This window comes from Haliaeetus albicilla, chromosome 10, assembly GCF_947461875.1.
Source record: "Haliaeetus albicilla chromosome 10, bHalAlb1.1, whole genome shotgun sequence".
Taxonomy (NCBI): Eukaryota; Metazoa; Chordata; class Aves; order Accipitriformes; family Accipitridae; genus Haliaeetus; species Haliaeetus albicilla.
This window is the reverse complement of record NC_091492.1, coordinates 21,941,285-21,956,904: the sequence shown is the minus strand read 5'-3', so window position 1 is coordinate 21,956,904 and position 15,620 is coordinate 21,941,285. Positions and strand designations below refer to the sequence as shown.

The 15,620-nt window shown below is 62.7% G+C and overlaps 1 protein-coding gene across 3 annotated transcripts; it reads left to right on the top strand.

Annotated features, from left to right (window-relative positions):
* The first annotated feature begins 1,657 nt into the window (after window positions 1-1,657).
* Window positions 1,658-15,540, top strand: MTSS2 (MTSS I-BAR domain containing 2). 3 transcript variants are annotated; one of them, XM_069793826.1, is made up of 14 exons: window positions 1,658-1,994; window positions 5,768-5,829; window positions 5,936-6,009; window positions 7,932-8,016; window positions 8,186-8,277; window positions 8,367-8,441; window positions 9,181-9,338; window positions 9,432-9,539; window positions 9,632-9,729; window positions 10,229-10,436; window positions 11,304-11,378; window positions 11,705-11,881; window positions 11,979-12,144; window positions 13,098-15,540. In XM_069793826.1, the coding sequence occupies exons 1-14, from the start codon at window positions 1,926-1,928 to the stop codon at window positions 13,868-13,870; spliced, it is 2,220 nt and encodes a 739-aa protein (XP_069649927.1). In that variant the 5' UTR covers window positions 1,658-1,925; the 3' UTR covers window positions 13,871-15,540. The 3 variants fall into 3 exon arrangements, with proteins under 3 accessions (XP_069649927.1, XP_069649928.1, XP_069649926.1); XM_069793827.1 differs by having other exon boundaries at window positions 1,659-1,994; window positions 10,310-10,436; XM_069793825.1 differs by having other exon boundaries at window positions 1,660-1,994; window positions 10,226-10,436.
* Window positions 15,541-15,620: the final 80 nt, after the last annotated feature.

Below are 15,620 nucleotides of genomic sequence, written 5' to 3'. Positions count from 1 at the left end.
TTCCAGGCCATGGTCACGAAACCACAGTGCGGTGACAGGCATTTTCCTGGCCCTGAGCAGCCATCAGCACTGCCTTCGCCCCGTCTCACAGCACTGAGGGACCATCACCGCCAGCACGTGCCGGGCTGCTGCAGTTGGGGGGGGGGTGTCACCGTTGCATCCCTGACGTGTTTCAGGCCCTCACCTGATGCTGGGGAAAGGGGGTTGGAGGAATTTGTGGAGTTTTTATGGCTCTTGGCCTGTTTACAGCGGAGCCGGGCTCTGGCCGTGGGTTCCCTGAACAGCCCCGCACCGATGCTGCTTTGGCCGGGATAAAGACATTCCTGTCATTCCCAGGAAAGGGCTTTCCAAACCCAGTCACGGTGGGTTAATTTTAACAGCCAACCCTTCAGGATGGGCGAACCGTGGCTTCCCAAGCCTGCCGACCGCTCAGGGTGCCAGGGGCGTCTCTGCTGCCTGTCCCCAACCACTGCCGGGTTATTGCCGGCATGTGCTGGGGCTGCTGCTGGCCCCGGAGCTCTGCCCATGGCTCCTGCCGGGCTCCCCGCCGCTGAGTGGCCTCTTTCCACACCGAGGGACAGGGTTTATAGGGAGAAATTCCAGCCGGTTGCCGGAGCGCCGAGCCGTAATCATTTCCTTATGGGTGGCTCTTGACCAGCGCTGGCCAGAGCAGAGCAGTGCCGCTGGGGCATCACCGGCGGGGGATCGGGGCTGCTTTTCTGGCAGGAGGGGGAATAGGCAGCTCAGGCTGAGCCCTGAGCCCCAGCTGAGCATCATTTCACCATGAGGTGCAGCGAGGTCTGTCGGGACTCAGCCCAGCACCCTCAGATCCTGGGAGGCTGGGGATGGGGCCTCGGGATAGCTACTGAGAAGGGCTTGTCTGCTGGCAGGCCGCACATTTCCCACGGCTCTCTGGTAATCGAGTGCCTTAAGATGTTTCAGAGCTGCTGTATAATCGCCCCAGAGGGTGTTAAACTTCAGCCTGCATCAAGGTGCTTGCCCGCAGCACACGTAGGCATGCGCCTTCCCCAGGTAAGGAAGGCAGTGGGGGTCAAACAGCCCTTGGCGAGGCTAAAGGGAGCCCTGGCCTGGAGGCAGCATCCCCCACACGCATCTCCAGGGATCTGGGGCTGCCCCCGAGCATCCCGTAGCGGTCCCGATGCTTACCCCAGGCCCAGCATCCCCGAGCGCAACCCGAGGCTCTCCCGATCCCCACCCAACACCCCAAGAGCATCTCCTGCTCCGTGAGCAAACCCGGGGGCCGCACCCCAGTCCCAGCATTCCCGACCATCCCTCGGGGCTCCCTTCCCTGCAGCCCTGGGGCTCCCGGAGCTGCTCCTCCCCCCCCCCTGCAGCAGCTCCCAGCGCATCCCCGAGCGCCACCGGGCCTGGCCCCGGGTGCCCGCTGCCGCCCCCCGAGCATCCCTCGGGCTTCCCCCTGGCAGCGCCCCCCCTCGCTTCACCCCAGCCCCCCCCCGCCCCGGCCCGGCCCGGCCCGGCCCGGCCCCGCGGCGGGCGGCGCATGTGCCGCACCGATCCCGCCCCGCTCCGCCCCCGCCGCCGCCGCCGCCGCCGCCGCCGCCGCCCCGGGGTGCCGTTTTCCGCGCCCCGCTCCTCTCCGCTCCGTTCTCCGCTCCGCGCTCCGTTCTCCGCTCGGCTGCCGGGGCGGGCGGGAGTTGGGGGGGGGGGGGCGGCTTTCTACTTTTAAGGGGGGCGGCGGGTCCGCTAAACCCCCGGGGAAAGGGGGGGGGCGATGCACCTCGCCGTGCCCCGCCCGGCCCCCCCCCCGCCGCTCCGCCGCCCCGCCGCCGCTGCCGCCGCCGCCGCCGCCCGGGCGCCGCCCGCCCCCCGCCGCCGCTGAGCCTGGCCCGCCGCCGCGGCCTCCCCCGGCGGCGCCGCCCGCCCCGGGCTGCCGCAGCACCGCGATGGAGACGGCGGAGAAGGAGTGCGGAGCCCTCGGCGGCCTCTTCCAAGCCATCATCAACGATATGAAGGTAGGGATCTCGCCCCCCGCCGCCCCCCTGTTCCGCTGTCGTGACAGCGCTCCCCCCGCTCACCCACCCCCACCCCATCCCGGGCAGCCCCCGCTTCGCCGTTCCGGACCCCGCCGCGGGTTACCGGGGCTCTGCTGTCCGGCCCCGAGATGGGTATCGCGGCCCCGTGTCGGGTATCGGAGCCCCACATCAAGCCCCGCGTCCGGTGGCGGGGCCCCACATCGGGTGTCGGAGCCTGGCACTGGGTGCCGGACCCCCCCCCCATCAATCCCGTATCGGGGTCCTGCGTTGGGCATCGGACCCCCCCGTGCTGGGGATCGCAGCCCCGCATCAGCCCTATATCCGTCACCAGGTATCAGAGCCCCATGCTGGGGCTCACAGCCCCATATCAAGCCCGTGTCCACCATCGGCTGTCAGAGCCCCACATCGGGCATCGGGGCCCCGCTTCGGGAGGCAGAGCCTGGCACTGGGTGCCGGAACCCCACATCAACCCTCTGTTGGGCATCAGGGCCCTGCGTTGGGCATCGGACTCCCCATGCTGGGGATTGCAACCCCATATCAGCCCCGTATCCATCCCTGGGTACCGGAGCCCCAGGTCAGGTACTGGAGCCCCACGTTGGGTATCACAGACCAGGCATTGCTGCCCCACGTCAGGTACCGCTGGCCTCACATCTGGCATCGCTGCCTGTTTTGGGCATAGCGTTGCCCCCGCCACCCTCCACTCCCCAGCTTGGATTTCTGCCGGACCTGCTGGGGTTTGCACCAATGGAACAAAAAGGTCCCCCGGCTCCTCAATCCCATTTCCCAACCCAGGGAGGGGACATCGCCTCCACCCTCCCTGGGAGCAGGATGGGGCCGTGTTTAAAAAAAAAAAAAAAAGCCTTTTTTTTTGTTTGTTTTCATTTCAAAAAAAATAAATAAAAAATGCTGGGGGGCATTTTTATCTGGGGGCTGAGCGGGGAGGAGGGGACCAGCCGGGTTTCTTCATCTTGGGGGGCCGAAATTCCCACTGCCAGCGCCGGTGTTGGGGTTTAGCCCCAGTCGTTTTTGGAAGGCAAAAGCTCTCTTCCTCCTCCTCCTCCTCCTCCTCCTCCTTCTCCTCCTCCTCCTCCTCCTCTTCCTCTCTTCTTGCGGCAGCCCAGTCCAGACAATGCTGTCATTGCCAAAGCAGGGGAGGGGGGGGATAAAAAAAAAAATAAAAGCCTTGCTGAGAAGGAGATTAACCCCTTCGAGGGGTGGTGGTGGCTCTGCAGGGTTGGACTCTGGCTCGGGGCTGGGAGAAAAGCCCTTGAGGGAAAAAAAATCCCTGCTCTCTCCAGGCACCAGCCCCAGGGCGGTGGGGGCCAGGACTGGTGGGGAAGAGTGCCGGGGTGATCAGCCTGCCCAGATACCTTCACCTCAGCCACCCCCTCCTGGCAACCCTGCTGAGCCCCACGCCCACAGGGTGGAGGTGGGGGCAGCCCGTGCCTCAGTTTCCCCATTCCCCCCACTGGGGCTGCAGAAGGGATGAGGCAGTCCGGAGCCATCACCGCCCCGGCTGGTGCCAGCACGGCCACACAGCAACGTGCCCAGCCCCATCGGGACGTGGTTGGGCCAGGAGCCCCTCACCGTGGTGTCCCGCGCCTGCGTGCCCCAGGAAGCTGGGCTGGATTCATTTTCATGGCATTCGTAGGTAGGAAAGATGAGAAAAAAAAAATAAAGAAGAAGAAAAAAGCCCCACCACGCTTGGCTTGTACCCTCCACAGCCCCGGCCCAGCGCCGGTGGCCCCTAAGGATGCATCGTCCTCGTCCCTGTCCCCATTTCCCAGCCATGTGGGTGTCCTGGCGTGGGTGCTGGGGGACCAGGAAAAATAACCCCCTGCCCAAAGAGCTGATGGCATTCAACGGCAGCAATGTGCTTAGGGTCCAGCAGCCAGGATGCGGGGGCAAAGGGACCTTATTTTGGTGGCGGGTGGCTTTTCGGCACCCCTCGGCCTGTGTTGGGGAGGACTTGGGCAGCAAAGCCTGGTGGCAGTCCCCGAGCCAGCGGCATCCCCAAGCCAGCTTCATTCCTGTTGCCTCTCTTCCAGCATGCTTGGCGTCCCTGGGTGACCTTGGCATGTCCTTGTCCCCATTCTCCTCATCCTCATCTTCTTCCTGCCCAGTACCATGGGGGGCTGGGGGCATCACGACCTGCCCCCTCGTTTGGGGGGATCCTCCACTCGCCCTAGCTGAGGTGGCCAGGTGAAGGTGGCTCTGGGATGGTGGTCCTGCCCTCCAGCGATGGCAGTCCCTGGCGACTCGTGGCCCTGAGCCATGGCACTGCCACAAGTGGCACATGAAGTGGCATCCTCAAACCCCTTCCTTGCTGGCTCATGGGGAACTTGGGGCTTTCATGGTCCCCAAAAAAGAACCCTGGGCTGGTCCCGTGCCCCCTCAGTGCAAACTCTGTCCCCAGAGGTGCCACCAAGCTGGGCTCACAGGGATGTGCAGTGACCCACGTCCTGCAAAGCCGGCTCCGGTGCCCATGTCCCAGCCTGGTGGCCACCCTAGGGGAATCTGCAAGCCCCCAGCACTGCCATCAGATGACGGCACCAGGATGGCCTCACCAGGATGACAGCACCGGGACTGGCCTCGCCAGGATGGCAGCACCAGCATGGCATCACCAGGATGGTGGCACTAGGACTGGCCTCACTGGTATGGCTTTGCTGGGATGGTGGCACTGGGAGCAGCCTTGCTGGGATGGCACCAGGATGGCCTCACCGGGATCGTGGCACCTGGATAGCCTCACCAGCATGGTGGCACTGGGACTGGCTGTGCCAGGCTGGCACTGGGATGGCCTCACCAAGATGGCACCAGGATTAACCTCACCAGGACAACACTGACTGGCCTTGCTTGGATGGTGGCACTGGGATGGCCTCACCATATGGATTTGCTGGGATGGCACCAGGACTGGCCTTCGTGGGATGGCACTGGAGCCAGCATTACTGGGACTGGCCTCGCTGGGACGGCACCAGGATGGTCTTACTGGGACTGGCATCTCCAAGACACCGCTGGGACTGGTCTTGCCAGGACTGGCCTCAATGGGACGGTGGCACAGGGACAGCCCTGGGATGGCCTCACCTCCAGGGCACTGGGACTGGTCTTGCTGGGATAGCCTCAATGGGATGGCATCAGGATGGCCTGGCCAGGATAGCACTGGGGTGGCCTCACCAGGATGGCACTGGGGTGCACCCCCAGCACCTGTGACCTGTCCTTGTCCCCACACAGCTGCTCCATTCAGGGCTGGGGGGACCCCAGACCTTTCCTCCTGCCCCATCAGTCCTCGTGGGCTCAGAGGAGCCGGGAACTGGGGCTACCCACTGTGGGGCTGGAGCCCTCCATGATGGTGGTTTTGGCCATTGCTGCTTTGGGGGAGGCCACAGGCGCTGGGGTGCTCTGCTCTGCTGCTGGCCAGGGTCTCAAAGTTTGCCTGTGCACCAGCTCCCTTCCTCCCCTCAAATTTCCAAAGCCTTAAGCTGCCTTGACCCCTTTGAGGAAGAGATCACCCAAAATCCCAAGGTCTCCCTGGTCTATGAGGTTGCGTGGCCAGACTGGAAAGGGAAAAACCCAGGAGGGCAAAAGGGTTGTGCTCAGCCTTTATTAGCCACCAGAGAAGCCACACCCAGCCAGGCACGGCCACCGAGCTGCCCCATCTCTCCGCAGTGGTGAAGGGGGGATTTGCCCTGCCTGGGGAGGGGGTGCAGGGGGGGGTGAGGGGCTCCAGCTCTCACTGTCCCCTTCCCTCCTTGCAGAGCTCCTACCCCATCTGGGAGGATTTCAACTCGAAGGCCACCAAGCTGCACTCCCAGCTCAGGTGAGTGGCCGGGGGAGGGACACGGGGGACACCCCCTCCCCCACCACGGGCAAATCTCGGGGTGCCCAGCACCTGCTGAGCTCCCCCCTCGCTCTCTCCGCCCCAGGACCACGGTGCTGGCCGCAGTCGCCTTCCTGGATGCCTTCCAGAAAGTGGCCGACATGGCTACCAACACCCGAGGTAGGGTCCTCCCCACCCAGGGATGGGTGTCCCCAGTTTGGCCAGGCAGGGGGATGGGTGGCGAGTGTCCCCCTGTGGGCTGGGTGGGCTTCAAGCAGCAGCTTCACCATCCATGGAGACATGTTCAACCTGTCCCCACCCTGAGATGGAGCATCCCCTGGGAAGCAGGGTTGGAAAGATGGGGTGCAGCTGAGGCTGGGGAGCGGGTGTGGTGGGCACCTCGCCGGCATCTTCTGGTGGGGCTGGTTTGCTTGCGGGGAGATTCGGGGTGGCGCAGCCTCGCGCCGTGGTCCCCCGCACCCATCTCTGCCCCCCTGGGATGCACCCAGATCTGGGGCTGTGCCGCTCTCCCGGTGCCCCTTGTCCCCTGCACCCACCTGGGAGGTGCCTGGGGGGGGTCTTGGCTGCGTCAGGGGGCTCTGGGGAAGGGGGATTAGATGGAGGGAGATGCAGGAGCCCACGCTCAACTGCTTCGGGGACAAACCCTAACCCACCGGGGAGGTGACGTGAAGAGCTGAGGCTGCAGGTGGGGCACCCTACTGCGCTGCTATGGGGTGGGGGGGCCAGACCCCCGGACCCTCTCCAGGTGCCCAGTGGTGGCAAGGAGCCACTTCCCACCGCTTGGTTTCTGCCAAGCAGATGGTCCCGGGCTGGTTTGCAGACTGGCGGCATCCAGGCCATCTGGAGCTGCACGGGGAGGAGGAGGAGGAGGAGGAGAAGGAGGAGGCGAAGGAGGCAGCAGCTTGAGCTGGGATCAGCTTTGCCTCCAAACCCGCTGGCCCACTGCACCAGGGAGATTAGGGGCTCCCCCAGCAACACTCCAGCCCAGGCACCAAAAGCGAGGAGGGGGGGACACAGTGGGGGGTGCTGGGGACAGCTGGTGACCAGCACCACGGGAGTTGACATCATGGGGGGCCACCCTGTAGTGCTGTGCCAGGTGGTGGCATCTCGGGGATACCACTGGATGTCCCTGCTTTTTGGGGGGCGGGGGGGGAAGGCAGAGCAGTGGCATGGGGAAACTGAGGCAAGGCACTCGGTGGGGGCCGGCTGGCAGCCTCACACCAGGCATGTGAGCGCACAGGGGAATCGGATTAGGAACAGCAGGAGCCAGGATAAGAGCATTAGGAGCGGGATTAGGAGAATACCCCAGCAGAGGAGAAGGCCCTCCACACACGGGCTCCCCTGTTTCTGCAGCACTGGGGTGCTGTGGGGGTGCCCAAAACTCCTGCAAAGGGTGGGAGGTGTCTCTGGAGGCTTTTTTGGGAGAGAAAGGCAGAATATCACTCCCTAGCCTGCGCTCAGGGATTTCGGATTGCTGCTTTTCCTGAGATTTGCCAGCAGCACTGCCACCATGTGGCCATCCTTAGGCTTCAGAGTTAACAGCAGGTTCACCAGAAAGGGACGCTCCAGCTTTCCATTGCTGGCAACTATCTCCCCAGGGAGCTCTCACTCCCTTTTTATACACTCGGGATCGTGCTTGGAGGTGAGGGTCGCAGCCGGCTGCCTGGCATGGAGCTGGGGAGGGAAGCAGGTCCTGCAGCTGTTTGCTCCCGGCCGGCTGGTTCCTCTGTGCGTGCCTGGCTGGCTGCACAATACCTCGCCCCCCACTTCCCTGGCCCCACTCCAGTGCTGGATTTGAGACAAACTGGGAGAAAAGCGGGAGCAGGTTTTCATTTCGAAGCCATGGGAAGGGATATTTAGTGCTTTATTTATTAGTTAGTGGATGCTGATTTATTTATTAAGTGGATTTATCAGGGGAAAAAGTGAGCTACCTCTGACCCAAAGTGTTCCCAAAGCCCAAGGCATCCCAGCACTGGTTGTCCCCGCTGTGAGCCAGCCTGGTCCCAGTATACAAACTGGGCTGGGACTAGTGTGGGGGTGTCCCCTGCCCCTCATTAGCAGTGTTTTGCTCCCCCCCCCAGGTGCCACGAGGGACATCGGCTCCGCGCTGACCCGCATGTGCATGCGGCACCGCAGCATCGAGGCCAAGCTCCGGCAGTTCACCAAGTAAGCATCCCCAGGGCATCGGTGACATGAGTTGGCTGGGCTCAGCCCTCCCTCTCTCTCTGAAGAAGGAGATGCTGGATGTTGGCTGGGCCCAGGGTGGAGGGCACAGCTCCCCCCACCCCAGCTCCAGCTCTCTCCCACACTCTCTGCCTCTCTCTCCCTGCTCCAGCGCCCTCATGGAGAGCCTGATAAACCCTTTGCAGGACAGGATTGAGGACTGGAAGAAAACTGCCAACCAGCTGGACAAGGACCATGCAAAAGGTACGGCTGGGCCGAGCTGGATCTGTCCTGGGGGAGCTGTGCCCGTCAGCAGGGGGGGGTGTCCTCTGACAGCACTTCTGTGCCCCCAGAGTACAAGCGAGCCCGCCATGAGATCAAGAAAAAATCCTCCGACACCCTCAAGCTCCAGAAAAAGGCTCGCAAAGGTGAGGGGGGGTCTCCTGGGGGGGGGGGTACCCCCACCAGTCCCTCCATGGCACCCCCGGCCGGGACGGGCATCCCAGATGTGACACCCTGGCTGCCAACCAGGGTGGGGGTGGGCACCAACGGGGTCCCACTGCCCCCCCACACACACAGAAAGGGGAGTGCCAGCATGGCCTGGGGGGGTGGCGGGGAGGCAGGGGCGCGTGTCCCGGCCCTCGGCCTCTTTTCACACGTTTTCTCTGTCTCCTTCTCTCTTCCCTCCCCTCCACATCCTTCCTGTAGAGCTGCTTGGTAAGTGAACCGCTGCCCCCCCTCCACACCCCTCCCGGCCCCCTCTCTGCTTCCTTGTCTGCTTCGCTCCTGCCTGGTCTCCCTGGGGCTGCCTCAGTCCGTCCATCTGTCCGCTCCCTGTGCCCCCTCCCCCCCCCTGCTTTTAGCTTAGTTTAGCAGTGTCACCCCAGCGGGTCCTCTGGTCCCAAGTGCCAAGGATGAGGACGGGGTGGCAAAGAAGCCCTCCCTCCCCGGGGCTGCCGTGGGGTGAGGGTGCTCCCGGACACTCCTGGGATACCAGCACGGAGAGGGGGGGAACCCGTAGTACCCTCTGGGATGTGAGGATGGGGTGATGTCTCCCAGCCGGAGCCAGGGGGTGGCCTTGGTTTGGCCACGGGACCCCCAGCATATTGCGGGGGGCAGGGAGAGGTGTCGGAGGAACCCGGTGCTGATGGTGCCCCCATCTTGCAGGGAAGGGGGACCTGCAACCCCAGCTGGACAATGCGCTGCAGGATGTCAACGACATGTACCTGCTGCTGGAGGAGACAGAGAAGCAGGCAGTCCGCAAAGCCCTCATCGAGGAGCGGGGTCGTTTCTGCACCTTCATCACCTTCCTGCAGCCCGTGGTGGTGAGCGCCGGGGGGGCTGGGAGGGGGTTGCGGCAGCGGGGGAGGTTGCTGCCGCCTGATGGGTGCTGATGCTCCCCCTTTTCTTGGCCGCAGAACGGGGAGCTCACCATGCTGGGAGAGATCACCCACCTGCAGGGCATCATCGAGGACCTGGTGGTGCTCACCGCTGAGCCCCACAAATTGCCCCCCGCCAGCGAGCAGGTCAGCGGGGGGGGGGGGGGGGGGGGATAAAAGGCGGGGACAGGGGAGTGGGGGAGCATCTCTGGGGGGCCTAAACCCCATCCTTCCTGCAGGTGATCAAGGACCTGAAGGGTTCTGACTACAGCTGGTCCTACCAGACCCCCCCATCCTCGCCCAGCAGCTCCAGCTCCCGCAAGTCCAGCATGTGCAGGTATGGTGAGGTGGGCTCCCTGCCTAATGCTGCCTGGAAATCCAGACCCCTTCATTAACCCCAGGGGGCTAATGATGCTTACGGCCCTTGGGGATGCTCACAAGGTGCACATCAAGGCCAGCTGATCCCCAGTAATGTGGAGGAACTGGTCTTGGTGCACTGGGATGGGTGCGGGGTCGGGGCTGGTAGACCTATGGGGCAGGACGGGTGCCTGGCACGTCCTCTGGGTTTTGGGGACGATGTGAGCTGTGCAGGGGGGGTCTGGGGGCAAACATGTCACCTTTGCCATGTTGCTCAGCCTGTCCCCTGCCACTGGGGGAACCCAGAAGGGAAATGGACAGTGTGCCTCAGTTTCCCCAGGTTGGGGTGTGGGGTAGGGTGCTGGGCTTGCTGCCTGGGGACCCCGCCACCTCCGAACCTCTATCTTAAAGTCTCTTTTCCTTCCTTTGTCCTCCCCTCCGGCGTGTCCCCATCCCCCCGCCCGGCACCCCCCCAGCAGCGTTAGCAGTGCCAAGGGTGGCATGGCGTGGCCCGGCGGGGCTCAGACCTGCTCACCCAGTTCCACCTATCGCTACCGCAGCCTGGCGCAGCCCCCCGCTGCCACCACCCGCCTCTCCAGCGTCTCCTCCCACGACTCCGGCTTCATCTCTCAGGACGCTACTTACTCCAAACCGCCTTCCCCCATGCCCTCGGACATCACCAGCCAGGTACGGAGGGGGTCAGTGCTGCTGCTGCCCCCCCCCGTGCCTCAGTTTTCCCTTCTGTAGAATGGGTGGGTGCTGTTGGGCGCAACACAAGGGTCCAGTGCGGATGTGATGGGACCCACCCCCACGCGTGTTTCCAGCTGCACTGGCATCATAGGAGATAAATAATGGAAATATTGGGGGATGCCAGCCCTGCTCGGGGCCACCATGGGCCATGGTGCAGAGAAACCTCATCTGTGACCCCCCCCCAGGGATGAGGCACAGGTATCCCCTTCCTGTGCCAGGGGAACAGAGTATTTCCCAATCAATCCAGCCCCGCAACACCCGGTTTGTACCAGTCCCCCGGCAGGTAGCACAGAGCAAAGCTTCCCCTTCGCCCTGCATCCTCCCTGGTGTCAAGGATGCTCTAGAGGCCCCCCCGGCACCCCCCCAGAGCTGCCGATCCCTTGTGCTGGCTGCGCCCCCGGGCTGCCTGGCACTGCCAGCACCGGGTTGGTGTGCCCACGCTAACCTGGCATTGCCAACCTGGCGCTGCTCACGGTGATGAGAGTGCCCAGGGATCCCAACGCCGTGGCTGCGGGGACCATCCCCGCTCCCCAAAATGACTGTTGGCTCTGCGGAGCTTGGGCTGAGCAGGGGGAAGGGTTGGGGCTGAGCATCCCAGCTTCACCCAGCCGGCACCTCCCCAGCTCTGTGCTCCCTGCTGCGGGCTCGCATCCTGCTTGCCTTCTCGCATCTGCTGCCTTGGGCTGGGGACCCGGGTGGGCTGGGGCAGCTGGGGATGCTGCTCTACCCCGGGGTCATGGCTGTGCTTGCTAACCGCCTCTTCTCTCCCCCTCCGGCTCACGGCTTGGCCTCCTGGCACAGCAGAAGTCCTCCAGCTCGGCATCCTCGGAGGCCTCCGAAACCTGCCAGTCGGTTAGCGAGTGCAGCTCCCCCACCTCGGTTAGTTCTTGCTCCGCTGCCAGGGCACGGGCAGGTGGCGGAAAGGTGAAGCCTTCAGCAGCAGCACCCTCCTCTTCCTCTCCTCCCCTCCTCGGTGCTGTCCCCCATCCCACCAGGGTTGCATTTCACACGTGGGTCCCCCCACACCTCGTGGGGTTCAGCCCCCCCGATCCCCCCATCCCGCCCCTCCCATGGGGCAGAGCATCCCAGACAGCACCCGCGGCTCGGGGTGGGGGGACACTGGCGCGTGCCCCCTCCTTCCCTGCCCTGCTTTCAGCTCCTGGTCCCAGTGTCCCCGGTGTCACCCCATGCCTTGCCCATTGCAGGACTGGTCCAAGGCCAGCCCCTACGACCAGCCAGTGGTCCCCACCTTGCAGCGGCGCAAGGACCGTGTGGAGCACCTGCGGGAAGCCGAGATGGGTTCGCCTGCCAGTGGGTACTCGGGCATCGGCGGCGAGGATGCTCCCAGGCCCCGAATGTCACCGGCTACGATTGCCGCCAAGGTACTGGCTCCGACCGGGCGACCACAGAGGTGGTGGGCTTTTGAGGGGCTCCCAAGAGAGGAACCAGGGTGCTGACAGTGCCCTCTTGCCCCCGCAGCATGGGGAGGAGGTGTCCCCCGCTGCCAGTGACCTGGCCATGGTCTTGACCCGGGGGCTCAGCCTGGAGCACCAGAAGAGCAGCCGGGACTCACTGCAGTACTCCAGCGGCTACAGCACGCAGACCACCACCCCCTCCTGCTCCGAGGACACCATCCCTTCCCAAGGTACCTGCCCCATGGCGGTGAGGGGCACCTGGCCCCACCCGAAATGGCACCTGGAGAGGGGAAGGGGACAACAGAGGCTTTGGTGGTCCCGGGACACGTCTGTGTTGCACTGGGTGTCGGTAGCATCGGGTTGTGGTCGCATCACATGGGGGCTGGTGGGGTGAAGATTTAATGATTGTGTGCGTTGGGGGTTTGGCATGCGGCACAAGCATCGTGCCATGTGGCAACCATGAGGTTTCCTGGTTAGTTGGGTGTTAGTTGGGTCTTGACGGCTACAGTTGTGCCTGGCAGTGCAATAACAGGTAGCACCACGTGAGCTGTGGTTGGTGATGGTTTGTGGTGACGTGGTTGTGCACAGCAGTTGGGTACAGGTGGAAACGGTGGGTCATGGCAGCAGAGGTGGCGGTTGGAGATCGAGTAACCAGGGGTACAGTCGTGTTTTGCTGTGATCGTGTTGGCTGAGCTGGTTGTGAGCACATGATGGTGGAGTTTGGCTGTGATCACACTGTGATGGTGGTGGTTGGGGTCATTGCGATGGCAATGGTTGGGTTTGACTATGACCATGTGGTAGTGATGGTTGAGGCCAGTTGTGATAGTCATGGCTGGGGCTGGTTGTGATCATGTTGTGATGGTGACAGTTGGGTTTGGTTGTGATCTTAATGTGATGGTTGGGGTGATTGTGGTTGCCTTCTGATGGTGATGGTTGGGTTTGCTTGCGGTTGCTTTCTGATGGTGATGGTTGGGCTTGATGGTGAGCATGGTGTGCCAGCAGTGGTTGGGGCCAGTTGGGATTATGTTGCAATGGTGGCGATTGAGTTTGCTTGTGGTCGTGCTGCAACGGCGTTGGTTCAGGCTGGCTGGGATTGCATTGTGAAGGTAGTGGCTGGGCTTGGCAGTGCCAGCTGGGCCGCCTACCACCCACCCAGCCACGCTGACTGCCGCCCCCTCCCCAGGCTCTGACTACGACTGCTACTCGGTGAATGGCGACGTGGAGTGTGACCCCCAGAGCGACTTCGACAAGTCCTCCACCATCCCACGCAACAGCAACATTGCCCAGAACTACCGGCGGATGATCCAGACCAAGCGTCCTGCCTCCACTGCCGGGCTGCCCACCGGCACCAACCTACCAGCCGGCACCACCCCAGGGGTGGCCACCATCCGCCGCACGCCCTCCACCAAGCCCTCGGTCCGCCGTACTCTCTCCAACGCTGGCCCCATCCCCATCCGACCCCCCATCGTCCCCGTGAAGACCCCCACAGTGCCCGACTCCCCTGGCTACGCTGGCCCCACACGGGTGGGGAGCGAAGAGTGCGTCTTCTACGCTGACGATGCCTCGCCGAACCCTCTGGATTTTGCCAAAGCTTCGCCCAAGCGGCTGAGCCTTCCCAACACCGCCTGGGGCGGCGGTGCCATGGAGATCTCCGTCTACCCTGGGGCCGGCCAGCACCTCTCCGCTGAGGAAGAGGAGGACCAACAGTTGGCAGCAAACCGGCACAGCTTGGTAGAGAAGATCGGTGAGCTGGTGGCTGGTGCCCACGCCCTGGGGGAAGGCCAGTTCCCCTTCCCCACCGCCCTCGTGGGGTCTGGCCCCAGTGAGGAGACCCCTGCACCCCCTCCGGCAGCCTCCATGGACCCCCCGGCCGAAGACATGCTGGTGGCCATCCGGCGCGGGGTGCGCCTGCGCAGGACCGTCACCAACGACAGGTCGGCCCCGCGGATATCGTGATGACACCCTGGCCAGCGGGGACGCGCCCGCCGTAGCCGACGGACCCCCCGGGGCCACCCACTGCGCCTCCCTGGGAGCCCCCCCACCCACCGGCACCCGCTGCCCCTGCCCCTCCCTCGCTGCCCCCCGCTTTCTGCTCCTCTGTCTCCCACTCCCCTCCCGGCCCTTTCCTTTCCTTACGCCTTTCCTTCACTTGTTCTCTCTTTTTCTCCTCTTTTTTTGTTTTCTCTTTTCTTTTTCTTTTCTTTTTCCTTTTTTCTCCTTTTCTCTTTTTCTCCTTTTCTCTTATTCTTCTCTTATTTTTCTTATTCTTTTCTTATTTGTCTTTTTTCTTCTCCTTTTCCTCATTTTTTCTCCTCCTTTTTCTTCTTTTTCTTCTCTTCTTTTCCTCTTCCTTTTCTGCTTTTTCTTCTATTTTCTTCTATTCTTTTCCTCTTTCTTCTCTGTTTCTTCTCTTTTTCTAGTCTTTTCCTTCTCTTTTCTGTCTCTTCTTTTTCCTCTTCTTTTCCTCTTCCTTTCCTCTTTTTTCTCCTTTCCTTTTTTCCCTTTTTTCTCTCTTCTCCTTTCTTTCTCTTTTCCTTTTTCCCCTCTCTCTTTTTCTCTTATCTCTGGTTTCTCTTTTCCCTCCCCCTCTCCCCCTCCAGGCACAGGTGGGTGTCCCCAGCCCCAGCAGAAGGGGACGGTGCCAGTGGGGACCACAGCAGGAGCAGCACTAGGAGTGGGGGGCCCTGTCCCCGTCCCCCGCCCCAGGTGCCTGCTTGGGGTCAGCATGGCTCAGCCCCATTTTGGGGGTCAGAAGCAGCAGGGAGGAGGCAGGGGTGGGAGGGTTGGCGTGTGTGAGAGGGCAGGGGTACGGTGGGGGGACAGGCACTACAGCCCCCTCCAACTTGGGGGGACACTGGGACTGAGGATGCTGAACCTCCTCTTTGTCCCCCCCCGCCCCTGGGGATCACTGGGGACCCCCCCCAACCTCCCCCAAACCCCTTCCCTCTCCCTCAACACCCGCAGACCTTGCACAGGGTCCTGCTGGGAGGAGGGGGGCCAGGGGATGGGGGGGTTTCACCCAGACCCCCCCCCAAAGCGAAGCAGCTGATTTCTGCCGGCGGCTGGAGGAAAGCACAACCCCCTCGGCCCTCCCCGCTGTACATAGCCCCCCCCCCGCCGCCCCGCTGTCTGTCGCATCGCAGCCCCCCCTTTCCCTCCGCCTTAGAAATAATGATTTAGTTTCCCCCCCCACCCGTTCTCCTGCCCAGAACCGCTGATGCCAAGTGACAAATGTTTGGGTTTGGGGGAGGGGGGGGATGTCTCTTATTTTGTACAGAAAATGAAAATTCCTTGGAAAAAAAAAAAAACAAACCGACCTGTCTTTCGACTGAAGTAACTTTTCTGGTGCTGTTGTTAACTTGGTCCTTTTTTTTTTTTTTTTTTTAATTTATTTCCCCTCCGTGCTCCTGCCTCTGCCGCCGCTTCCCTCCCTCCCCGTCCCTCCACCAGGTTTCTTTCTCTTTCTTTTATTCCCTCTTTTCTTTTAATTTTTTTTTTTTGGTGGTAATTCCCCTCTTTCCCACCCACCCCCTGTCCCCCCCAATTTCCATAGTCACTGCTACAAGTAACGAATGCACTGTGAAGATTCCAGTATTAATAAAGGTTGTACTGTAATTAATAACCTCGCCTGCGGTCCTATGGATGTCCTGGTACCCTGGGGTCACCACAATAATGGGGGACAAGTGGGAAAGTCCTGTCACCCCCT

Excerpts from the sequence above, each read along its gene's own strand:
- MTSS2 (XM_069793825.1), top strand. The coding sequence starts at position 1,926 with ATGGAGACGGCGGAGAAGGAGTGCGGAGCCCTCGGCGGCCTCTTCCAA. Across the intron at positions 8,278-8,366 it reads GGACAAGGACCATGCAAAAG|AGTACAAGCGAGCCCGCCAT; the intron begins GTACGGCTGGGC and ends CTGTGCCCCCAG. Across the intron at positions 11,882-11,978 it reads CGGCTACGATTGCCGCCAAG|CATGGGGAGGAGGTGTCCCC; the intron begins GTACTGGCTCCG and ends TTGCCCCCGCAG.